The sequence below is a fragment of the Erpetoichthys calabaricus genome, chromosome 5 (assembly GCF_900747795.2).
Source record: "Erpetoichthys calabaricus chromosome 5, fErpCal1.3, whole genome shotgun sequence".
In the NCBI taxonomy this organism is placed as follows: domain Eukaryota; kingdom Metazoa; phylum Chordata; class Cladistia; order Polypteriformes; family Polypteridae; genus Erpetoichthys; species Erpetoichthys calabaricus.
Window position 1 is genome coordinate 13,891,801 of NC_041398.2, and position 25,622 is coordinate 13,917,422.

At 43.5% G+C, this 25,622-nt stretch overlaps 3 protein-coding genes across 6 annotated transcripts in view; 1 reads left to right on the forward strand and 2 right to left on the reverse strand.

Annotated features, from left to right (window-relative positions):
• Positions 1-25,622, reverse strand: part of LOC114641732 (zona pellucida sperm-binding protein 4-like) — a 144,982-nt gene that overhangs the window by 108,489 nt on the left and 10,871 nt on the right. The window lies entirely within an intron of this gene.
• LOC114641560 (zona pellucida sperm-binding protein 4-like) overlaps positions 1-25,622 on the reverse strand; it is a 126,638-nt gene that overhangs the window by 53,586 nt on the left and 47,430 nt on the right. The window lies entirely within an intron of this gene.
• LOC114641616 (zona pellucida sperm-binding protein 4-like) lies at positions 9,743-12,719 on the forward strand. 2 transcript variants are annotated; one of them, XM_028790655.2, is made up of 12 exons: positions 9,743-9,947; positions 10,033-10,154; positions 10,247-10,319; positions 10,391-10,549; positions 10,623-10,810; positions 11,041-11,138; positions 11,214-11,341; positions 11,472-11,661; positions 11,740-11,887; positions 12,063-12,138; positions 12,349-12,504; positions 12,593-12,719. In XM_028790655.2, the coding sequence occupies exons 1-11, from the start codon at positions 9,788-9,790 to the stop codon at positions 12,486-12,488; spliced, it is 1,482 nt and encodes a 493-aa protein (XP_028646488.2). In that variant the 5' UTR covers positions 9,743-9,787; the 3' UTR covers positions 12,489-12,504; positions 12,593-12,719. The 2 variants fall into 2 exon arrangements, with proteins under 2 accessions (XP_028646488.2, XP_051783478.1); XM_051927518.1 differs by having other exon boundaries at positions 12,349-12,471.

Below are 25,622 nucleotides of genomic sequence, written 5' to 3' on the forward strand. Positions count from 1 at the left end.
CAAATGAGGGTCTGCTTAGAATTCCAAGAGCTAAACATAAAAGAAGTAGTGAGGCGGCCTTCATCTATTATGCACCTAATATCTGGAATATCTAACAAATAGAAACTCAACAGGCTGATATGGTGGAGCACTTTAATAAACTGCTAAAAGCTCATTACTTTAACATGACTTTCTCATACAGTCATATGAAAAAGTTTAGGAACCCCTCTCAGTCTGCATAATAAGTGACTCTCCTTTCAACAAAAAAGATAACAGTGGTCTGTCTTTCATTTCCTATGAACATCTGAGTACTGTGGTGTTTTCTGAACAAAGATCTTTAGTGACAGAGTATTTAGATGTATGAAATGAAATCAAATGTGAAAAACTGGCTGTGCACAAATGTGGCTCCCCTTGTCATGTCACTGATTTGAATGCCTGTCCCTGCTCAATGCTGATTACTTGCAACACCAAATTGGTTGGATGAGCTCGTTAAGCATTGAACTTCATAGACAGGTGTGTCCAATCATGAGATATAAAGGTATTTAAGGTGGTCAATTGCAAATTGTGCTTCCCTTTGACTCTCCACTGAAGAGTGACAGCATGGGATCCTCAAAGCAACTCTCCAAAGATCTGAAAACAAAGATTGTTGACTCTCCTGGTTAAGGGGAAGGCTACACAAAGCCATCTCAGAGGTTTAAACTGTCAGTTTCAATTGTAAGGCATGGAATCAGGAAATGGAAGGCCACAGGCACAGTTGCTGTTAAACCCAGCAAGTCTGGCAGGCCAAGACAAATCCAGGAGCGGCATTTGGGCAAGATTGTGAGAATGGTTACAGACAACCCACAGATCACCTCCAAAGATGTGCAAGAAGATCTTGCTGCAGATGGTGTATCTGTACATCACTCTACATTTCAATTTGCACAAAGAACATCTGTATGGTAGGGTGATGAGAAAGAAGCCCTTTCTGCACTCAGGCCACAAACAGAGTCGCTTGTTGTTTGCCAATGCTCATTTAGACAAGACAGATTCATTTTGGAACAAAGTGCTTTGGACTGGTGAGACAAAAATGGAGTTATTTGGTCAAAACAAAAAGCGCTTTGCACGGTGGAAGAAGAACACTGCATTCCAAGAAAAACACCTGCTACCTACTGTCAAATGTGGTGAAGGTTCCATCATGCTGTGGGGCTGTGTGGTTAGGTCAGGGACTGGGGCCCTTGTTAAAGTCGAGGGTCGGATGAATTCAACCCAATAACAACAAATTCTTCAGGATAATGTTCAAGCATCAGTCACAAAGTTGAAGTTATGCTGGGGTTGGATATTCCAACAAGACAAAGAGCCAAAACACAGTTGGAAATCTAGATAGATAGATAGATAGATAGATAGATAGATAGATAGATAGATAGATAGATAGATAGATAGATAGATAGATAGATAGATAGATAGATAGATAGATAGATAGATAGATAGATACTTTATTAATCCCAATGGGAATTCACATTCTTCAGCAGCAGCATACTGATACAATAAATAATATTAAATTAAAGAATGATAATAATACAGGTGAAAAAACAGACAATAACTATGTATAATGTTAAATATTAACGTTTACCCCCCCCCCCCCCCCCCCCCCCCCCCCCGGGTGGAATTAAAGAGTCGCATAGTTTGGGGGAGGAACGATCTCCTCAGTCTGTCAGTGGAGCAGGACGGTGACAGCAGTCTGTCGCTGAAGCTGCTCCTCTGTCTGGAGATGACACTGTTTAGTGGATGCAGTGGATTCTCCATAACTGATAGGAGCCTGCTGAGCGCCCTTCGCTCTGCCACAAATGTTAAACTGTCCAGCTCCATCCCAACAATAGAGCCTGCCTTCCTCACCAGTTTGTCCAGGCGTGAGGCGTCTTTCCTCTTAATGCTGCCTCCCCAGCACACCACCGCGTAGAAGAGGGCGCTCGCCACAACTGTCTGATAGAACATCTGCTGCGTCTTATTGCAGATGTTGAAGGAAGCCAGCCTTCTAAGGAAGTATAACCAGCTCTGTCCTTTCTTGCACAGCGCATTCATGCAGAGGGAGAAGTACAATGTTCTGGAATGGCCGTCACAGTCCCCTAACTTGAAGATCTTCGTAAAATCTATGGGATGATTTGAAACAGGCTGTCCATCAAATTGAACTGGAGAGATTTTATATGAAGAATGGTCAACAATACCTCTATCCAGAATCCAGACACTCAATCAAAGTCTATAGGAGGACAGTGTCTAGAGGCTGTTAGATTAGCAAAAGGAGGCTCAGCTAAGTATTGATGTCATATCTCTGTTGGGGTGCCCACATTTATGCACCTATCTAATTTTGTTATGATGTATATTGCATATTTTCTTTTAATCCAATAAACTTAATGTCACTGCTGAAATACTACTGTGTCCATAAGGCATGTCATATATTAGAAGGAAGTTCAGCCAATGAGAAACAAAAATCCAAAGAATTAAGAGAGTGTCCCAAACTTTTTCATATGACTGTAGCTTCATTTTAGAGTAATCCTGATGCTCTGTTTATGCATTGAATTATCATTATCATTCACAGGGGCTCTACAATCCATACTAACCCCTACTTTCTTTTCTGTTCTTTTTCTGGTTTTTTGTGATCTGTGATCTGCACCCCCACCACCTCATCAAAGCACCGTGATGTCCTTACATTGATGGATTAGAGGCCAGAAGTCCACATGACCGTCATCATCAAGTTCTTCCACGTGAAGCCTGAATACCATGAGGACTGATTGAGATCATTTTTGTTAGGTAGAATGCCTAGAGGGGGCTGGGTGGTCTCGTGACCTCTGAACCCCTGCAGATTTAATTTTTTTCTCCAGCTGTCTGGAGTTTTTTTTTTTGTTTTGTTTTTTTCTGTCCTCTCTGGCCATCGGACCTTACTTTAATTCTATGATAATTAGTATTGCCTAATTTTATTTTCTTATATATTTTGTTTTTTTTTTCTCTTTCTTCATCCGGTAAAGCACTTTGAGCTCCATCAATTGTATGAAAATGTTTGTTGTTGTTTTAACATCATCATCCATAATCACACCTTAAGGAGGACTTCACAATAGCTGATGGACAGATGTTGTTGTTTGTCATTTATGTTCATTGTTTTCTACGTTGGTTTGGATGTTTTTGAACAAATCTGTATCCCTGTGAGTAATATCATCTATTCTTGCATCTCGCCTTGAGAGTTGAGGGTGCCACTCTGCACCTGCACATGCTGAAGAGTGCCGTGCAAGAACAAAGTAGTTCACCATCTCTTATAGAGAACTGGAAAAGAGTGAGAGCCCAAAAACAACACCAGTTAACAACTACACAGGGGGAAAGAATATGCTGAATATAGACGAGTTAGTGAACTTCAGGGGTCCACCTGCAGAGCAATCTCTCTCTGTCGTAAGTGAAGTGTGTTCATCTAAAGGTTCAGAGTGCAGGACAATGAGGGTCTTTCTTGTTGCTCTTCGTTGCTCTACAGCACCAATGCTTACCACTCTTACACTGCACTGCACTGGAAATCTGTGAGTTTTCTGAGAAGAGAGACCCCTCACTGACTTTTTGTTTTTTTGGATCACTCTTCCAGGTAGCTGGCTGACAACCTTCCCATGCTAGGCTTTAGACCCTTTCTCTGGATTGATGCCCAGAAAACACCAGAGCCGGCCTTAGGGCGAAGTGAACGAAGCGACCGCTTCGGGCCCACAGCTGGAGGGGGCCCACTGCGCCTAACAAGGTTTTTTTTTTCCCTGTGATGCGACGCTGCTGCGGAAGGCCCAATGGAGCAACAGACTCCTTCACTCCAACCTCTATTACTAATTTTTTTATATATATAATTCACGGGCAACATATTCCATCACCTAATTACTCCACGTGGACATCTCCACTCGGTACTCCAATCTTCATTACACTTCACTCAGGCCTGTTGCCGCCTATAACGGCTCATCTGTGCCTCTGTCCTCAGTAGGCGGCCACTTACGCTTCAGTCAGGGTTAGGGTCAGGGTTAGGGCCGCACTGCATTCTCGACAGAGCATAAAATGGGCCCTTCTTTTCGTAAAGCCATCACTTTCCTTCATAATATATTTCCACTTTGTTAGAAAGAATGTCTTGTAGATAGTCGTTAGGCCTTGCCGAATTTCCACAGTTTGAAATTATTGTATTCCAAATGTCTTCAGTTCCACCGCCAAAGAAATACAAATCAGGTGCTCAAAAAACGTAAAGAAAAAGCTGCGAAAGATGAATTCTTTGCTACCCAAAAAGGCGCTTTGCAACGCTTTCTAACGAAAACGGTTATCTCTAGCAGCAGCAGCAGCACTAGCACCAGGACTGAACTTCCATTAGTCGAAGATACCGCAACGCCATCCAAGCCCCACAAACCTGTATCCGACTCCGAGTCCCAGGAGTCAGAAGCCGATGACGTTAAGAATGACATGGACATGGGTTTTTGGTCAGGTTCAGCGGCGTTGCCAGCCGTTTTGGTTTCTAACCAGAAAGATGAAGATCACGACGAGGCTGATAATGATTTTGATTCTTTTAGATGGGGAGATCCAGGTTTGTAGGGTGCAGCAATCATCGACAAGGAACGTGTCTTCCTAGTCCAAAAGGGGCCCTTTTGTGAAACCGGGATTCAAAATCCGACGAATGATGATGGGTGCCATTTTTCTGATTCCTTTTATTCCCGAAAATTACCAAATGGGGAATTTGTTGACAGGCTCTGGCTTGTTTACTCAAAGAACAAAAATGCAGTTTTTTGTTTCTGCTGCAAGTTATTCTCGAATATCCAGATCAAAATGACTACTGATGGTTGTGGTGATTGGAGAAATTTGTCCCGAGACGTGTGCAGTCACGAAATATCTGCCAACCATATACAGTGGGGCAAAAAAGTATTTAGTCAGCCACCAATTGTGCAAGTTCTCCCACTTAAAAAGATGAGAGAGGCCTGTAATTTTCATCATAGGTCTACCTCAACTATGAGAGACAAAATGAGAAAAAAAAATCCAGAAAATCACATTGTCTGATTTTTGAAGAATTTATTTGCAAATTATGGTGGAAAAAAAAGTATTTTTTATACATAGCCGTTGATGATAGCTCTGTCTCCAATCTCACAGACCAATGCTTACAGATGCTCTCGGAGTTAAAATTGGACCTAGGTAACTGTAGGGGACAGGGATATGATAACGGTTCCAATATGAAAGGCAAACACAGTGGCGTTTAAAAACGAATACTGGATAAAAATCCATGAGCATTCTACATCCCATGCGGTTGTCATAGCCTTAATTTGCTTGTTGGAGATATGGCTAAATCGTCACCAACTGCCATGTCGCTTTTTGGAACGTTACCTCAGATCTATTTACTGTTTAGTGCTTCTACAGTACGCTGGCAGATTCATAATTTCACTCTGAAGCGCATTTGTGACACTAGATGGGAATGCAGGATTGAGAGTGTTAAAGCTGTCAGATTCCAAATAGGCTCTGTGTATGACGCGCTGGTAGATGTTTCTGAAGATTCTAAAGATAGATAGATAGATAGATATATAGATAGATAGATAGATAGATAGATAGATAGATAGATAGATAGATAGATAGATAGATAGATAGATAGATAGATAGATAGATAGATAGATAGATAGATAGATAGATAGATAGATAGATAGATACTTTATTAATCCCAAGGGGAAATTCACATTCTCCAGCAGCAGCATACTGATACCATCCATCCATCCATCTATCCTCTTCCGCTTATCCGAGATTGGGTCGTGGGGGCAGCAGCTTGAGCAGAGATGCCCAGACTTCCCTCTCCCCGGCCACTTCTTCTAGCTCTTCTGAGGGAATCCCAAGGCGTTCCCAGGCCAGTCGAGAGACATAGTCCCTCCAGCATGTCCTGGGTCTTCCCCCAGGGCCTCTTCCCGGTTAGACGTGCCTGGAACACCTCACTAGGGAGGCGTCCAGGAGGCATCCTGATCAGATGCCCGAGCCACCTCATCTGACTACTCTCGATGCGGAGGAGCAGTGGCTCTACTCTGAGCCCCTCCCAGATGATTGAGCTTCTCACCCTATCTTTAAGGGAGAGCCCAGACACCTTGCGGAGGAAACTCATTTCAGCAGCTTGTATTCGCGATCTCGTTCTTTCGGTCACTACCCATAGCTCATGACCATAGGTGAGGGTAGGAACATAGATTGATTGGTAAATTGAGAGCTTTGCCTTGCGGCTCAGCTCCTTTTTCACCACGACAGACCGATGCAGAGCCCTCATCACTGCAGACGCCGCACCGATCCGCCTGTCGATCTCACGCTCCATTCTTCCCTCACTCATGAACAAGACCCTGAGATACTTGAACTCCTCCACTTGGGGCAGGATCTCGCTCCCAACCCTGAGAGGGCACTCCACCCTTTTCTGGCTGAGGACCATGGTCTCGGATTTGGAGGTGCTGATTCCCATCCCAGCCGCTTCACACTCAGCTGCGAACCAGTCCAGAGAGAGCTGAAGATCACGGCCTGATGAAGCAAACAGGACAACATCATCTGCAAACATCATCCCCTCCTCGAACCGCCACCTTATCGTGGTGGAGGGGTTTGCGTGTCCCAGAGATCCTATGAGCTCTGTTGTCCGGGGCTTTATGCCCCTGGTAGGGTCACCCAAGGCAAACTGGTCCTAGGTAAGGGATGAGACAAAGTGTGGTTCAAAAGACCTTCTATGATGAACAAAAAATTTGGATGGCGTTTTCCCTCGCCCAGACACGGGTCACCGGGGCCCCCCTCTGGAGCCAGGCCTGGAGGTGGGGCTCGATGGCTAGTGCCTGGTGGCCAGGCTTGCACCCATGGGGCTCGGCCGGGCACAGCCCGAAGAGGCAACGTGGGTCCCCCTTCCCATGGGCTCACCACCTATGGAAGGAGCCAAGGAGGTTGGGTGCAGCGTGAGTTGGGTGGTGGCCGAAGGCGGGGACCTTGGTGGTCTGATCCTCGGCTACAGAAGCTGCCATACTGATACAAAAAACAATATTAAATTAAAGATTGATAATAATGCAGGTAAAAACACACAAAAGATCCTAAGGCTAGAACTGAAGCCGCTGCATTAGCCAAGCAGCTGAAAAATTTTCCATTTCTTGTTTCTTTAGCGATTTGGTACGACGTTCTTTCACAGAACAATGTAGCCAGCAAAATTTTGCAAAATGAAAATATGCACCATGATGTTGCTCTCAAATGCATCAACAGTGTCTCTGACTATTTGGTTTCATACAGAGAAAATGGACTAGAATTAGCAGAAGCTGCAGCCAGAGAGCTCACTAATGAATTGGAGTTGCCTTCCGAGGATGTCGCATTTCCTGCAGTAACCAGTTTACGCAGGAGACGAACAAAGCGGCATTTCGATTATGAAGTCCGAAATGAGTTAATAACTGATCCAAAGGAAACGTTTCACACAAACTTCTTTCTTGTCCTTCTGGATCAAACAATCATGTCCATGAATGAGAGGTTTGATCAAATTAAACAGCATTTCGACAATTTTGGATTTCTGCACAATTATCAGTTAATATCATCCATGGATGATAATACCTTGATGAAATACTCTATGGACTTGAAAATTGCATTAACTGACTTGAAGAATAATGAATCAGACATTGATCCACACGCACTATGCAGTGAAATTCGCATTTTTGCCAGTTTAGTTCGTAGCAACTCAACGGCCATGCAAGCACTGGATTATCTGTATGAGAAGGAGTTGGCAACTGTCATGCCTAATGTTGCTGCGGCTCTCAGAATAGCATTGACTGTGCCTATAACGGTATCTTCGGCGGAGAGGAGTTTTTCAAAACTCAAGCTTCTCAAAAATTACTTGCGAAGCTCCATGAGCCACAAACATCTGAATAGTCTGGCATTGATTTCAATTGAGCAAGAGCTAGTCGAATCTCTTGATTATTCTGAACTTATTCATGAGTTTGCCAGTGCCAAGGTTCGAAAAGTGTCTTTTGTGTGAAATAAATTTCAATATCTGCTGGTTAGTTATTTTATACGGAAATCTGAATATCTCAAAAGTATGAAAACAAGCTTTAAAACCGAATAAAAATGTAAAAACAAAATAATGTGGATCTCATCTTCATAAAATAAAAAATATATATATAAAAAATATAAAATGCAAAAAAAAAAAAGTGCTTGGCCTAGCTATTTACCTCCACGTGCTGCCTGGTGGAAACAGCAAAAGCTGGCTAAAATGTAGCTTTACCTGTTAATGTATCGTCACTAAAGACATTTATTTGGGCCCGCTCCGACCTCCATCACTCATACCCTTCACTCAGGGCCTTGTACGACAGTCTGCGCTGACAGCCTGTGAATTTGGCTCCTGTCAGTGTGTTACGGTTACGGTTGTCTGTGTCAAACAGAAATCGTCAAAAAGTGATGGTTGTAGATGCCGGGAAAACGCATTTCTGCAGCTCAGAATGCAGGAAATCGCTTGCTCTGCCTCGGACCCCCTAGCTCCAGGGGTCGGGCCCCTTATGGGGCCTTCAGTATCAGTTTGCTTTGGGCCCGAAATTGTCTAGGGCCGGCTCTGAAAACACCTTCATGTAAAACTCAAACAAACATGAAATCCAATAAATTAAATGAACATTGTCTCTTATTGTTGAAGTACAGATACTGTACAGTGTTTTTACATAAAGGTACCATTGTTATAATTTTCTACACAAATTTTATTTCATGTAACTCTGAACAAAGCCTTTTGACAAGAAAAAATATCTATTAGAATAGTGTCGCATTGAATGAGTGGAAAAGATAAAGTAAGAAAATGGAAGGGTTTTGGCACTCCTTAAAAAGAACAATCATATTCACATGAAAATCATATGCTTCTTGAATCTTTGTGGAAAATCACGTGGCTTGTTCCTGGTACACAAAGTTAAAATTGTAGAAGCATGGCACCCTGCCCGGGATTTGTTCCTGCCTTGCACCCTGCTGGCTGGGATTGGCTCCAGCAGACCCCGAGACCCTGTAGTTAGGATATAGTGGGTTGGATAATGAATGGATGGATGGATGAAAAGACCACTCATGAAGGATAGGGGTGAACCTCAGCCCCCCGTACACACCACTGGGATCTCGAGGCTCGGCGCCCACTGGTGTGTTGTCATTAGTGTGCCACTTGAAACAGACAACAGGCAGACGTTTATTTATTTTACATCAGGTTTAATAATATGGACCTCCCCAAGTGACTATTATTACCAGAGTTATGTAAATTCACATTTACAATACGGTTAGGGTGTTTTAGTTTAAACAGATTGAATGAAGGATCGGTTAAGTAATTATTAAATTAAATGTCCACCGTTCTATACAATGAATGGTAGGATACGTACTGGAATTCCCATCGGGTGAGAATTCTTTAAAAGTCACTTTAAATCCCCTCACAGATTTAATACTAACAAGCTATAAATTGGGTATGTGCAGGACAAAAGTCATTTCTTCCATCACAGCGCCGGGTCATTCCTAAACCAGCTTCACTTACACAGTCCCTCTTTAGAAATACTCGTACTTGTCACATTTCTTCCTTGATGTTTCCTGATTTCCCTCATTATATTAACAGACAGATCCACCTGCATAGCGGTCATTTCTACACGGTTTTCCTCTGGGCGTATCAGTAATATCCCGTGACGTGCTGATTGCTCAATAAAGCCGCACGAGCAGAGGGACTGCCGATTTCCCGCGCTCCATTCTCGCGCCTGCTCACTAACGAGTCACCTGTGCGCGCCGCCGCTGACTATTTAAACTCGCGCGCGCCCTTTCTTGTTTATGTCGTGTTCCTGTTTGGTACATTTACAGTATGGTGCGTTTGGATTGTTGGTGTCTTTTTTGGCTGGTCGTGTGGATAGCGAACGCTCCTTTTGCATCTGCTCGATCAGGGGACGTGACTAAGAAATGCGACGACGAAGACAAGACGATGATGCTGTCATTTGCTGGCACTCCGCTCGTGTTTCTCCAGAGTGCGTGCGGCATGCTCTCGATCGCTGAGTCTTTTCCGCGACTACGTTTTCAAGTACACGTCGTTCACATCTCTTTATTTCTCAGAAATGACAGGCGGACTGGTAAAGGTGACCAAAGATCTCCCAGGAGTCGTTTTCCGTGTGAAGTCTGGCCGCACCACACTAAAAGTGCCCTTGTTATCCCCGTATGGTTACGTCTCTGAGCAGGTGAGTAGCGCCAACGCTGTAGCCGTTGGTGGCACTTTTAATCAAGCTGTGTATCTTGTATTGGGGCTTTGAGTGTCTCCTGTTCTCTGTAGGGCGCCCAGTATGTCGTGACCATTGCTGTTGGATCAAGATCAAATGTGAAAACATTCACATGCCCTAAGCCAGGTATGCTTCTCTTCTGGGCTAGCACCACAAGTGGCTTTGCATCTTCTAATTGAGGTTTTTGACCATCGCAGCTCGCCGATCTGGGAGTGTTGCAGAGAGCTGCACAGTTGCTGACAGTGAGAAGCTCCCTTGTGGAGGGTCTTCATCCATCACTCAAGCAGACTGTGAAGCCAACAACTGTTGCTACGATTCGAGCAGCAGCACCAGTCCATGCTACTATGCCAATGATGGTGAGTGGTTTGGGGGGTGTGAGTGAGCAAAGGTTACTGCTACTGGATATTCATGCTTGTTTGCCTTGGCCAGTGACTGTGCAGTGCACCCTGGATGGCCAGTTTGTGGTGGTGGTGTCTGAGAATGTGACTCTTCCTCCCCTGGATCTTGGGTCCATCCAGTTGGTGGACAGCAGTTCCCCCAGTTGCAGCCCTGTGACCAGCCTGTCCAGCTTTGTCATGTACCAGTTTCCAGTCAGTGCCTGTGGCAGCACAGTTCAGGTGAGACTCCATCTGGGGGATATCTAGCACTAGAGTGGGCTATCCTGCTACTGACGTTTTGTATTTAACCTGGCGAGTCTCAGATGTTGCACCAATCCTCGACACATTTTAAATCATTGCTCTGCATATGTAGTTCAACTTTAGAACAATGTTTTGCTGCTGACCTAAAGGTGGTGACACCAAACTTGCATATTTGGTGGCCAGCAGTGATTGTATTGTCCTTATTTCAGCTGGCTGGTGGCAATGTGACTTACCAGAACACCATGTCTGCTGCCATCACTGTGAGCAGTGGTCCAGATGGCTCCATCACCAGGGACAGTGTCTACAAGTAAGGCTTCTGAACCTGATTCCTCTAACCCTAAATGTGCTCTACCTGCTATGATGTGGTGGTTTCTCTCCTCAGGTTGTTCTTCCAGTGCACCTACTCGGGAAGCCAGGATGTGCAAGTGGAGGCTGAGGTGTATACTGTGGCGCCACCTCTTCCAGTAGTAGAGCAAGGGCCATTTGACCTGGAATTGGTCATTGCAACAGGTACTGGGGGGGGTTATTCCCAGGGTGACTAGAAAGCAAAATATCTTAAATGCAGATTGGAGTTTTTGGTGATCAGATGTAGTTAAGGTGTGATTGCTGCAAAGTCATGCCCCCTCCTTTCCCTGGCCAGATCCATCCTATGGGTCCTACTATGTGGATGCTGATTACCCAGTGACCAAAACTCTGAGGGATCCTGTGGCTGTGGAAGTTCACATCGTGAACAGGACTGACCCTAACCTTGTGCTGACTCTTGGGGACTGCTGGGTCACCCCAGGACCTTCTGCTTCCAGCCAGCCCCAGTGGAGCCTTCTGGTTAATGGGTAGGTGACTGACTTGTAGGAGGGTGGGGTATAGAGGTTGGCTGGTCAGTGCTGACTGGATGTCTACCTTTTTTTAAGGTGCCCATACACAGGGGACAACTATTTGACCAGCTTGGTGACTGTGGACAGCACATCTGGAGTGGCCTACCCGAGTCATTACAGGAGATTTGTGTTTGAGATGTTTGCTTTTGTGGATCCTGTTGCTCAGCAAGCTTTGACTGAACAGGTGGGTTTTGTGGCCGCGGGGGGGGGGGGGGGGGGGTGGGGGGGGTGTTGGTGGGAATAGTTTTGGCATTGTTTTGTCACCATGGTCTGGTGAATAAACTTAGGATTCCCAGTAGCTGACAACTACTTGCGGAGTATGGTTTTTGCCAATAGTGACGTTTTCCTCTAATCTCTAGATCTTCATCTACTGTGTTGCTGCTGCCTGCTATCCTTCTACCACAGATCCCTGTACTCAGAGCTGCCCTGCAAGAAGTGAGTATCCTGTGATCACTTTGTTCTAGTAAGGCATTTGGCACAGTACCCACCACTTTATTTTTTTTTTTTTAATGCAATACATGCTTGAAAGTTTAAGACCAACAGAGCTAGAGATTTCCAAGCCGTTGGGTTTTCCTTGTGTTGGTCTGGGTAGTCTGGCTACTTCCTGTGGGTTGTTAGGTTTAATCCTACCCCTTCTGCTTTCAGGATCTGGCAGAGCTGCAGATATGGTGGCAAAAATTTCTTCTTCCAGGAAGAATGTGCTCCTTCACAGTGGTCCTGTAATCTTGGAGGCTGACCAGGTGGAAACTTCCAGGCTGGAGCAAGAAGGTAACAATCCATCTTGATCTTGGATTAGCCCTGGTTACTACTTGTCAAAAATGATCCTTGGTGCTATCCATGATCTGGAGAATTTGAGAGTAAATGTCATTTTGTTTGTCTTCTCCTACAGCCTCTCTCCCCACTGGATACCTGGTGCTAGGAGCTGCAGCTACCCTCGTGATGGTGATGCTCATTTTGGCTGTACTTGCTGTAAGAAGGTTGAACTGGCAAAAAGTGAATCTGAAATGTTAATAAAACCGTTTTTTGATTACATGACTGGTTTATATTGTCTGATTTGGGCAATTGGCTCTAATAGAACCCAACCAAGAGTGGGCTGCCTCATTGGGCTTGTACAGAAGGTGTTTTTTTTGGGGTGCCCTATCCACCCATACTGTTTTTGGAGTTGGTAGAGACCCTAACATTCCTAGGACTTGTGCCAATATTGATAGGAGGTAATGGGCTTTTTTTTTTTTTTTTTTTTTCTCCCTCCCCCACCAGTTTGAAATTCTTTGTTGGTGCAAGATGCTATTGGGTAGTTCTGCAGAAGTGGGTGGCTTTTGTGGATCTACCACCATTTTTTAAATACCATTAGCCAACACTTTGACCCATATGTATCACTGATTTCATGGCAGTTGGGTTCTATTCCATCCAAACTTCTACTGGGTTCCCTGTAATGGAGTATAATGCTTACCTTTACATGTCCTGGTTTGTCCTCTTGAATCCATTATCCCTAGGATTACCCTCTGGTTAAGCTCCATGGGAGCAACTGGTCTCTATGGATTTCTCGTTTCGGCAAGACCAATGCCTTCCCTTAACCTCCACCCTTTTTTCCATATTTGTAATATCCTTTTGGATGCTTGATATGTGGCCATTAGGTTTTGTTTGGGTATTTGACACCTTCCGGATACCATACATATTTAAGGGGGCACTTTGTCCCGTTTGGTTGTGATTTAATCACTGCAGTCAGGGCTGGGTGTTTATATGCACTAAGCACTTGATTTTTGGTATACCCTTGTCTACAGTGGATTTAAATTAATAAACCATAAGCTTATGAAAAGGTAAGCTGGTTTGTGTGTGATTTTATTTTAATTGCAAATGTACACATTGAAGCAAATGTTATGCAAGGTTGGAGACCAGGCATTCATCCAGTGTCTAATTCCTATATTGTCCATTCTATATGGGACCTGGTTCAGTTGCTCCATTTGCAGTACAGGTGACTGGCATATCTGGCAATGGAAATGTTCTGTGGTGTGCCTGAACCCCACCCCCAAATTTGATGTCCTATCCACATGGTTAAGGCAGCCTTGATTTCAGTGGACCCTAGTCCCTCTCCACTCCTACAGTTTAAAAAAGGGCCTGGAGGTGGAGATCATCTCCTGGGGAGAGGTAGCAGGGTGGATGTCGTGTACTCTTCATATCATTGATTTGGGGAGTGGGAGTAATGACCATGTGAGTTCCACACAGTGGAGGTAATTCAATTCTGCTGATGTGCATTTAATTGGGTGGGTCACTATATACATGAGGGCTTTTTGGATGGGATAGGATGCAGAACAATGCAGCATAAGCAAGAAAGGAGAATAAGGACTTTCTGATAGTCTTTGTCCGATGGAGGTGGCCAAGCAGGACACGGATGATTTGTTCTATGGTGCGTTTTTTGCACTCTTGTTGGGGGGGGGGGGGGGGGGGGGGGAGATCTCAGTATTACTGCAACATTGCACTCTAAAAGACCATATTTAATTATTTGTAGAAGCACTAATTTTTAAATGGCCTACATCTCCCAGTGGTATAACTATTGGATCGCTTTGGAGGGGGCAGGGGCTGCTGGGAAGAAGATGCAGCAGGCAGGGCATTTTACAAAGGAATGTAAGGCATGGCTGAGGGGACAGTGATCATCCATCTGTTTTAATGTGCCTTATACACACTATTGGATCCCAACCCGTCCCTGCTTGACCATCTGAGTTTGTACTGATTAGATATGCCTTCATCTGGGGTAGTGCTCTCAAACCCCATATCGCCTCCAGAACCTAGTAGGACAAACTTTACATAGCTTTCAGAAAAGTTTTCATTCACACATCTGTCATCAAATGCCCTTGCTCTACTAGACAGTCGTGGACCTTGTTAGTTTGGTGTTGGGGACATGGGGTGGGTCATTGTGTATGTGGTTTGTCATATTTCACACTTTTTTTCCATTATTAACCTATTAATTTATCAAGTCATTGTGCCCTTTCTCAAAAAAATCGCCATCTTCCAACAGTGAATCTTGTCTGCGCTTGGATAAGAGACTGACCGCTTAGTTGTGAGTACTGTGACCTTTTAGTTTGGCTCATTAATTCTTTAATAATAATAATTCTTTGCATTTATATAGCGCTTTTCTCACTACTCAAAGCGCTCAGCAATTGCAGGTTAAGGACCTTGCTGAAGGGCCCAACAGAGCAGAGTCCCTATTGGCATTTACGGGATTCGAACCGGCAACCTTCCGATTGCTAGTGCAGATCCCTAGCCTCAGAGCCACCACTCCGCCTTTAGTGTGACTGGGCCTCAGTTTTTGGCCACCACGTATCTACCCAAGTGTTGACCAGGCCTGCCACAAAAAGGGGGTTTGTTTTAATATTTTTATTTTGTGTGGGCCCATAAAGTTGTTCAGTTAAGGCGAGGTTATAGTAATTAGTTTTTCTCATATAATAGATTTGTTATTGTCTTTTAACAGTGGGATGTTAAGTGGCTGGCGCCCTGCCTGGGGTTTGTTTCCTGCCTCGCGCCCTGTGTTGGCTGGGATTGGCTCCAGCAGACCCCCGTGACCCTGTAGTTTGAATATCGCAGGTTGTATAATGGATGGATGGATGTTTGTTAATATTACTTTGCTCTTTCTAGTTACCTTGACATAATTCCCTTAGATGTCACATTAACAGAGTTGTATCAAGTTGAACAAACTGCTGCTTTAAGTTGATTTAACTTAAAATAAACAAGTTCAGGGCGGCATGGTGTTGCAGTGGGTAGCGCTGCTACTCACATTTAGGAGACCAGGGTTCACTTTCCGGGTCCTCCCTGTGTGGAGTTTGCATGTTCTCCCCAAGTCTGTGTGAGTTCCATGCAGGTTAGGTGTATTGGTGATTCTAAATTGTTCCTAGTGTGTATGTGTGGGCCCGGGGTTTTATTCTGCCCTGCGCCCTGTGTTGGCTGGGATTGGCTCCAGCAGACCCCCCGTGACCCTGTAGTTAGGATATAGCTGGTTGGACGATGGATGGAAATTTTAAGCGCTGGGAAAAGCAAAGTGTTAAAAGTGCATATAGGTTTAAGTACACTTCCTGAACCTGTATGTGTTGCAATTCGTGTGAGTATTCTAATTTCTGTAATCTATAATATATGGGCATTTTGATTGGACTTATCTAAAATAAATCTATCGCTATTTTTCCAATTTTGTTAATAAATATTTTTATATTTTGGGAACATATTTGTATCGTGAATTGTGTTGCGTGTTACTAATTGTGAAACAACAGGCAGTCGATTACTTAGGGAGTGGGTAAGGGATTCCAATTTATCATCTGAAAAACACGTAGTTAAAATTTAAACGGTTTTTCGCAAATCATTTTGGGGGAAAAACACAGCTTACACACTTAAGGCACCACCCTGTGGGTAAAGGGTAAAGAAGCAATACAGAAGTAATGAAAGTTAATTTGGTAGAAACAATGTCCGGGTCTTGTTAAAAAAGCGGACGCCACATGTTTTTCTTTTTGTTGTTGGAATGATTAACCTCGCTGTTCCTATTTCGAGTGGAACAAAGCTGGTTTTGGTAAATTACTGAGACTATATAAATGTAATTAACTTTATTACTATGATCCATGTCGCATTTTTAACTCTGTCACATAGTGTCTTAGTCTGTTTATCGTCTCTTCCTTTACGAAAGTAATGTTATCTGTAGTGAAAGAAATACAGTCAATGGAGGCGGCAGCTAAAACATAAAGGACCCTTTCCACGTCAACATCCGGGGTCCAGTCAATGTCACTGCGGTTGCCTTGACAACAGCTCATCGTGCTCATAGACCTATATAGATAGACGCAGCATTCACTGTGTTGCCCAGTCGACATGATACATCGGCGCGTCCGCCATATTGCGAGTGGCAAAAGTGCCATTTAAACTGATACAGGTAGACGTGGAAACCGGGTTTTCTGATGGAAAACAATAACGTTTAAACAGTATCGTTTACATACAACAGATTTTGGCGAATTGTTTAAATGCAATTATTTATATCCATTTATACACTAATGACAATTATTAAATAATATTATTAAATAATTCTTCCCATATAAGTTACATTTCTCGGGCTGCCTTCTTCCATCTCCGAAACATTTCTAGACTTTGTCCGGTTCTTATGCAACACAGTACTGAAGTATTGGTTAATGCCCGAGTCACCTCACTGTATAGATTACTGTAATGCTATTCTATCTGGCATCCCACAAAAACTTATCCATCACTTACAACTTCTTTAAAATTCTGCTGCCAGGATAATAACCTGCTGTTGTAAATCCACTGAACATATCACACCGATTCTCTCTCAACTTCACTGGCTCCCTGTTAACTACCGAATCCATATTACTAACTGAAGGTTGTACGGACGCAGGCTCACTTGAAGCGCACGCGCACTGCGACTCAGCGCCGCAGAGTCAAACCCAGCAGCCTCCCAGACTTGGTAGGTAGCACCCAAACAACACAACACAACCTGTAGACTACACTTCAGGTCACAATACAACCGCCGCCTAAACGCACACACCACCGCATATAAAACCTTTGTTTGGTAATGTTTAGGAAGGTTGTGTATATACACGGACGCCGGACGCAACAAGTGCCAAAAGCGCACTCGCACAGCACCCAACAGTCACTCCCAGCGGCTTCCCAAACAGAATTGTACGTCAACGTCGCCGCCATATTGTGAGTGGCACTGTTGTGGAGTGAAGTAATGAATAATGTACTGCTTGGGATTGTACAAACCGCTGTACGCTCCAAACCACATCCCGGGGGATTACATTTTATAGGTAAGGCTGAACAATTGTTGTGGATATATTTGGCTGTTAGACAATCCCGTCTTATAATCGTTACCTTAGCTAAGCTAGCAAAGCTATGCATTTAGGTGCTCAAGTGAGCCTCCAAACAACGTTTTGGCTAACCATATGTAGTCACTATTTAGATTGTTGTTAGCTGTTGACATGTCTCAAACTTGATGATATTCTTTCTCAAGGAGCACATCTGCCAGTATTAGTGTATAAATGGATATTAATGATTGCATTTAAACGGTTTGCCAAAATATGTTGTATGTAAACGATACTGTTTTATACGTTATTGTGTTGTCATCAGAAAACACGATTTACACGTCTACCTATATTAGTTTAGATACCACTTTTACTACTCGCAATAAGGCTCACATATCGTGTCTACTGGGAAACACAGTGAATGCGGCGTCTATCTACAGTGGTGTGAAAAACTATTTGCCCCCTTCCTGATTTCTTATTCTTTTGCATGTTTGTCACACAAAATGTTTCTGATCATCAAACACATTTAACCATTAGTCAAATATAACACAAGTAAACACAAAATGCAGTTTGTAAATGGTGGTTTTTATTATTTAGGGAGAAAAAAAAATCCAAACCCACATGGCCCTGTGTGAAAAAGTAATTGCCCCCTGAACCTAATAACTGGTTGGGCCCACCCTTAGCAGCAATAACTGCAATCAAGCGTTTGCGATAACTTGCAATGAGTCTTTTACAGCGCTCTGGAGGAATTTTGGCCCACTCATCTTTGCAAAATTGTTGTAATTCAGCTTTATTTGAGGGTTTTCTAGCATGAACCGCCTTTTTTAAGGTCATGCCATAGCATCTCAATTGGATTCAGGTCAGGACTTTGACTAGGCCATTCCAAAGTCTTCATTTTGTTTTTCTTCAGCCATTCAGAGGTGGATTTGCTGGTGTGTTTTGGGTCATTGTCCTGTTGCAGCACCCAAGATCGCTTCAGCTTGAGTTGACGAACAGATGGCCGGACATTCTCCTTCAGGATTTTTTGGTAGACAGTAGAATTCACGGTTCCATCTATCACAGCAAGCCTTCCAGGTCCTGAAGCAGCAAAACAACCCCAGACCATCACACTACCACCACCATATTTTACTGTTGGTATGATGTTCTTTTTCTGAAATGCTGTGTTCCTTTTACGCCAGATGTAACGGGACATTTGCCTTCCAAAAAGTTCAACTTTTGTCTCATCAGTCCACAAGGTATTTTCCCAAAAGTCTTGGCAATCATTGAGATGTTTCTTAGCAAAATTGAGACGAGCCCTAATGTTCTTTTTGCTTAACAGTGGTTTGCGTCTTGGAAATCTGCCATGCAGGCCGTTTTTGCCCAGTCTCTTTCTTATGGTGGAGTCGTGAACACTGACCTTAATTGAGGCAAGTGAGGCCTGCAGTTCTTTAGACGTTGTCCTGGGGTCTTTTGTGACCTCTCGGATGAGTCGTCTCTGCGCTGTTGGGGTAATTTTGGTCGGCCGGCCCACTCCTGGGAAGGTTCACCACTGTTCCATGTTTTTGCCATTTGTGGATAATGGCTCTCACTGTGGTTCGCTGGAGTCCCAAAGCTTTAGAAATGGCTTTATAACCTTTACCAGACTGATAGATCTCAGTTACTTCTGTTCTCATTTGTTCCTGAATTTCTTTGGATCTTGGCATGATGTCTAGCTTTTGAGGTGCGTTTGGTCTACTTCTGTGTGTCAGGCAGCTCCTATTTAAGTGATTTCTTGATTGAAACAGGTGTGGCGGTAATCAGGCCTGGGGGTGGCTACGGAAATTGAACTCAGGTGTGATACACCACAGTTAGGTTATTTTTTAACAAGGGGGCAATTACTTTTTCACACAGGGCCATGTAGGTTTGGATTTTTTTTCTCCCTAAATAATAAAAACCATCATTTAAAAACTGCATTTTGTGTTTACTTGTGTTATATTTGACTAATGGTTAAATGTGTTTGATGATCAGAAACATTTTGTGTGACAAACATGCAAAAGAATAAGAAATCAGGAAGGGGGCAAATAGTTTTTCACACCACTGTATATATGTGTATGTATTTAAAACGTGTCATGGCTCCAAATGAAAACAGCTTTACTACAAATATATCTCTTTCATTAAAAGAGACCTTTCCCAGGACGCTCCCAACCTCCATGATCTTACATCCCTACATAGATTGGAAGGAACAGGAAGTAATTCCCATTCTTAGATGTGCGATTCTTTAGAGAATCGGAGTTTACTGGTACAATATTAAATACCGCTCTGAACATTTAAAGTTCTCCACAGCCTCGCTGATCTCCTCCAGACTTGCAGTCCTCTCGTTCACTCAGATCCTCATCTGCAGCTCGACTTTCTGTACCGTACATCAAACTCAGAGCTATGGGAGCTCGAGTGTCTCTCCTTGTGCTCCTCAACTCGGGAATTCTCTTCCCTCTCATATCCGTCAGCTCGATTCAATAACACATTTTAAAACTGCCCTCAAAATGTATCTTTGCAAACTGGCATACCAATTGTGAATTGCGCACTGTTACTGCCAGTTATCTTTGTCTTTCTTTTAACAGTGAAATGATCCACTCAATGACAAAAATAAACAATTTTATTGTATACAAATTGGCTTAATAATTTCCAAAAACATTTCACTCATTCCTCTCTCAATCTCTCTCTCTCTCACACACACACACAATATGGTTACTTAAATATTTACAGGATAGGATCCATCCATCCATCCATTTTCCAACCCGCTGAATCCGAACACAGGGTCACGGGGGTCTGCTGGAGCCAATCCCAGCCAACACAGGGCACAAGGCAGGGAACCAATCCCGGGCAGGATGCCAACCCACCGCAGAAGATAGGATCTAAAATCCTTGAAACAGAACTGTCTTATAGCTTTTTCCGTGTGTTGCCACTCTGTGATCTGAGAGTATTCAGTCTGGCAATATGGTGCAGCCTTAGTTTGTGGATGACAGATACAACTAAAGACATGAGCATACAATGATGGTTGTCCATTTCAAACTGTGTTTCCTCGATGTGCTCCATCATCTGAACCAATCTCAGCCCGAAGAAACTGACTGATCAAAGATCCACTGACAGCTTATGCTAATGTCGACTGTCAGATAACACGCTCAGCTACTTTGACCACCTTGACAGGACCCTCAGAAGGAATCATCAAACCTCCTTTGGTTTTTTTTAATGTGAGTGAGTGGTAACTTTGATCATATGATGTCGTTACAGCATCTGTTACCAAACTAGCACGGCACACATCACAGGACAGCTTTCTCAAAATCCCGTCTAAGGGCTACCTGACCTCCCACTGCCTCCTGAGGTGGATTTCTTTGGGAAAGTTTCAAAGTTTGAGAAATGTTAACAGCTAACAACAATCTACAGAGTTAGTGACTAAATACGTTAAACCAAAACGTTGTTTGGAGGCTCACTTGAGCACATAAATGCATAGCTTTGCTATCTTAGCCTGGCGTAGCTAAAGTTAAGATTATAAAACGGGATTTTCTAATGGCCAAATATAACCAAAACAATTGTTCAGCCTTACCTATGAAATGTAATCCCTGTGATCTGGTTTGGAGCGAGTTTGATAAGCAGTACAGAAAGTCGAGCTGCAGATGAGGATCTGAGTTCATGAGAGGAGTGTCAGTCTTTAGGAGATCAGCGAGGTTGTGGAGAGCTTTAAATGTTAAGAGCGGTATTTAGTATTGTACCAGTAAACCCCCCATTCTCTAAAGAATCACACATCTAAGAATGGGAATTACTTCCTGTTCCTTCCAATCTATGTAGGGATGTAAGATCATGGAGGTTGGGAGCGTCCTGGGAAAGGTCTCATTTAATGAAAGAGATATACTGTATTTGTAGTAAAGCTGTTTTCATTTGGAGCAATGACACGTTTTAAATACATACACATATATAGATAGACGCTGCATTCACTGTGTTTTCCAGTAGACACGATATGTGAACCTTATTGCGAGTGTCAAAAGTGATATCTAAACTAATATAGTTAGACGTGTAAACCATGTTTTCTGATGACAACACAATAACGTATAAAACGGTATCGTATACATACAACATATTGTGGCGAACCGTTTAAATGCAATCATTAATATCCATTTATACACTAATACTGGCAAATGTGCTCCTTGAGAAAGAATATCATCAAGTTTGAGACATGTCAACAGCTAACAACAATCTACATAGTTAGTGACTAAATACGTTAAACCAAAACGTTGTTTGGAGGCTCACTTGAGCACATAAATGCATAGCTTTGCTAGCTTAGCCTGGCGTAGCTAAAGTTAAGATTATAAAACGGGATTTTCTAACGGCCAAATATATCCACAACAATTGTTCAGCTTTACCTGTGAAATGTAATCCCCCGGGATGTGGTTTGGAGCGTACAGCGGTTTGTACAATTCCAAGCAGTACATTATTCATTACTTCACTCGACAGCAGTGCCACTCGCAATATGGCGGCGACATTGACGTATGATGCGGCTGGTCATGAGGCATCTAGTAATTCTAGGTCAATGATCGTGCTGGGAAATCAAAAGTGAGAAAAAAAATAAAGCAGAGAGAGAGAGAGGCAAGCCAAGTGGGCACATCTGCTAGCCACCCATCCGACTTGACAAGATCAGATCCCAGCTGGAAGATCGGACAGTGAGTGTGGCCACCTCGATTACAGACGCCGCAATTATCAAGAGCCAGCAAGAAATTGGAAGGCGAGGAGGTCCAGGTCTGTATGCTTCAGACTGGTGACAAGGAGCTGAATTTTCTTTCCATTGATGTTGGAATAGAAAGGCTACGCTGAACCCAAGACATAAGAGAGAACCGGTAGCGGGCCCTTCTAGATTCATATCTGTGTGAATTTATGTGGCGCCAATAATACGCTGGAAAGGACTTATTTGAGCAAATAATGCTAGACATCACTATGTTTAATCCTCTCTACTGTAGTTTAAGATTATTTGTGTACTAGTACTAAAATAAAGAGAATTCCAACAAAAAAACAAGTGGTGTCCGCTTTTTGAACAAGACCCCGATTTCCAAAGTCCTTTGCACAGTGGATGGTGTGTTTATTTCCTAAAAATATCGCGTATGGAAAAACTCGAGTAACTCAAGTCAAACACGGCCGCGCATTTTCCATCCAATGACAATTCCTGCACCACACTGCGTGTTGTCTTGTTCTTCGGTCATGAAGAGGATACCTGCTAGCGTCCTATAGAAATGTCACCAACGCGCTGCCCATTTCTTCCCTCTTCGCACTGTTGGATTGGCTCAGATGAAGACGCCCGCCAGTACACTCTCATGCTAATTGCCTGAAAAATCTGTAAAAAGCTCTCAGCGACTGCAAAATCGCCAGCATGTCCAGCTCTGGTAACCTGTATGGCAGGTGTGAAGAGTCACAAGGGGACCGGGTGTGTGAATGGGCATCAGCACCAGGCTCTTTAATTTTAATGTCTCTCTATATAAAATTTAATGTCTGTCAGTCTCTCTCTGTCCACTTTTCACAAGAGAACTACTTAATGGATTTACATGGGTTTTTTTTTCCATAATTTGCTTGAACATTCTGGTTGATTTTGCGAGCAAGAATCACAGATTTAAAAACAGTGAAACGGCAAACTTTGTGAAAACCAACATTTATGTCATTCTTAAAACTTTTTGGCCACAGCTGTAGTGGGCGCTAAACTGTCTGCTCAGATAACAGAGGCAGTGTTGACCCCTTGAACCCTCAGATCAGACGTCAGACACCAGATAAAAGTCCAATATGACTTTATTTTATAATAATAACGTGCACCAAGCATTCTACACTCCACCATACTCATATAATAACACAATAATTAATCAATAATCAATCAATCCTCCGCTCCCAGACGCGTTGCCACCCTTCCACCCAGCTCAGCTCAACGTCTGGGATTTCCCACAGTCCTTTTATATTCCTTGACCCGGAAGTGTTTCGCCTCTCTCTGTCCATGTGACCGTGAACACTTCCGGGTCAGATAAAAGCTCCTTTTCTTCAACCTGGAAGTGTGTCATTCACTGTGTCGCCGTGACTAAGACGCACTTCCGGGTTATAGGTGAAACAAAAGTCTCTGGGCCTTCCTGGAGCATCCCCTGGAGGTTCCCATGGTATCCAGCAGGGCTGTGATGAAAAACTCCACTGTCCATGATGCCCTGCTGGAACTCGGGGCACCTCTATGTTGCAGGCAGGGCTCTACCTGGTGGCTTGGGGGTATTGGCCGAGATGAACGGCCGGCCATATTCCACAAGATTCAGATAAATGCTACAAAACCGACAGGACAACACTTCACAGTACAGATGGACAACAAGACCAAACATACTGGGACAGAAAACCGAGTGCATTACAAGACAAAGTGAAATATTTTTCAATGGCCAAGTCAGTCAACTGACCTCAACCCAACTGGACATGCAGTTCACTTACTGAAGGCAGAAAGTCCAAGCAGAAACTTGAGACAGCTGACCTGGCAAAGCATCACTGGGGTGGAAACGCAGCACTTGGAGAAAGCCGTGGGTTCAGACTTCAGGCAGTCATTGACTGGAAAGGACCGTCAACCAAATATGGACAATGATCGTTATACAGTAATCCCTCACTTATCGCGGGAGATAGGTTCCAAGGCCGACCGCGATAACTGAATTTCCGCGAAGTAGGGACACTATATTTATTTAATTATTTCACGTGTATTTGCACGTTTTTAAACCCTCCCTGTATTGTTTACAACCCACCGTTTACTCTATTAAAAACAGGGACAACTGTTAAGCAATATGAAATCGGTAGATAAGTTTACACTTACTGTATAGCGAAGTACACGTAGCAGCTTGTAGGCGGTCATGACGTCGTCGACCTTGTTGCAAAGATTCCTAAAGCAGATTCCATCCAGACTACTGCCTTATCACATCCACTTGCAACTCGTTTTGCACCCTGGTTAAAGGACACTGCGGCCGTACATCTTATATGCTTTTCCTCCTTTTTAAATAAAAAGAATCGATGTCCTGCAGCGGTGTAGCTGTTCCCTTCCTTCAACATATCCAAACTTTTACCTTTTCTGCAATCATTTGCATCTTCTGTTGGTGCTTGGACACGGCCCCTGAAGCATTGGCACGTTAATGATGAATGAGTGAGATGAGACTTCCTGGTTAATGCAACACTCCGTCGCTGAGCCAATCAGCAGCACACAGGAAGTTAACTGCGTGCTCTGATTGGGTAGCTTCTCAGCCATCCGCCAATAGCATCTCTGGTATGAAATCAACTGGGCAAACCAACTGAGGAAGCAAGTAAAAGACCCATTGTCCGCAGAAACCTGCGAAGCAGCGAAAAATCCGCGTTATGAATTTAGATATGCTTACATATAAAATCCGCGAAGTCGTGAATCTGCGAAAAGTGAACCGCGAAGTAGCGAGGGATTACTGTATTTAGGATTAGGTGAGTTTATCCAAATATTTTTGAGACCCTGAAAATGGGGGGGACCAGCTATAAAAATGTCTGTCTTTCCTAAACGGCTCACATGATATTTAAATGAAACCCCTTGAATTAAAGCTGAAAGCCTACCATTCAGTCATATCTTGATTACGTTATTTCAGATCTATTGTGGTGGCACATGGAGACAAAATTATGAACACTGTGTCAGTGTCCAGTCACTTATAGACCTGACCATATATCAGCCCCAGCCCTGGCCTTCCTTTGTCTTTCATAACCAACTGCAACACAGAAAATCACTGTGAAACTGAAACGAGCTGTAACCTTAGAACAGTAGTGTTGGAAACTTTTATAGAATATAGAAATATTAACATATGATTCTGCAGTTATTAATAGTCAGTCATTGTCCAACCCGCTATATCCTAACACAGGGTCACGGGGGTCTGCTGGAGCCAATCCCAGCCAAAACAGGGCACAAGGCAGGAACAAACCCTGGGCAGGGTGCCAGCCCACTGCAGTACTAATAGTCTAAATTATTTAAATGAATGCATAAGTCATCTATAAAAAACTTTGCATGATGAAATGACATGAAACATTTAATCTTAACACAAGTCTGAGGATTCCCAACGTCCAGAGAGTTTTCAGTATTAAATTGAATGTTATCAGTGTGGTGGGTGTCGATGGTCGGTACAA

Coding starts and splice junctions, on each gene's coding strand:
- LOC114641616 (XM_051927518.1), top strand. CDS start 9,788: ATGGTGCGTTTGGATTGTTGGTGTCTTTTTTGGCTGGTCGTGTGGATA. Junction 9,948..10,032: donor TCCGCTCGTGTTTCTCCAGA/GTGCGTGCGGCA, acceptor TTTATTTCTCAG/AAATGACAGGCGGACTGGTA. Junction 11,139..11,213: donor ACCAGGGACAGTGTCTACAA/GTAAGGCTTCTG, acceptor TTCTCTCCTCAG/GTTGTTCTTCCAGTGCACCT.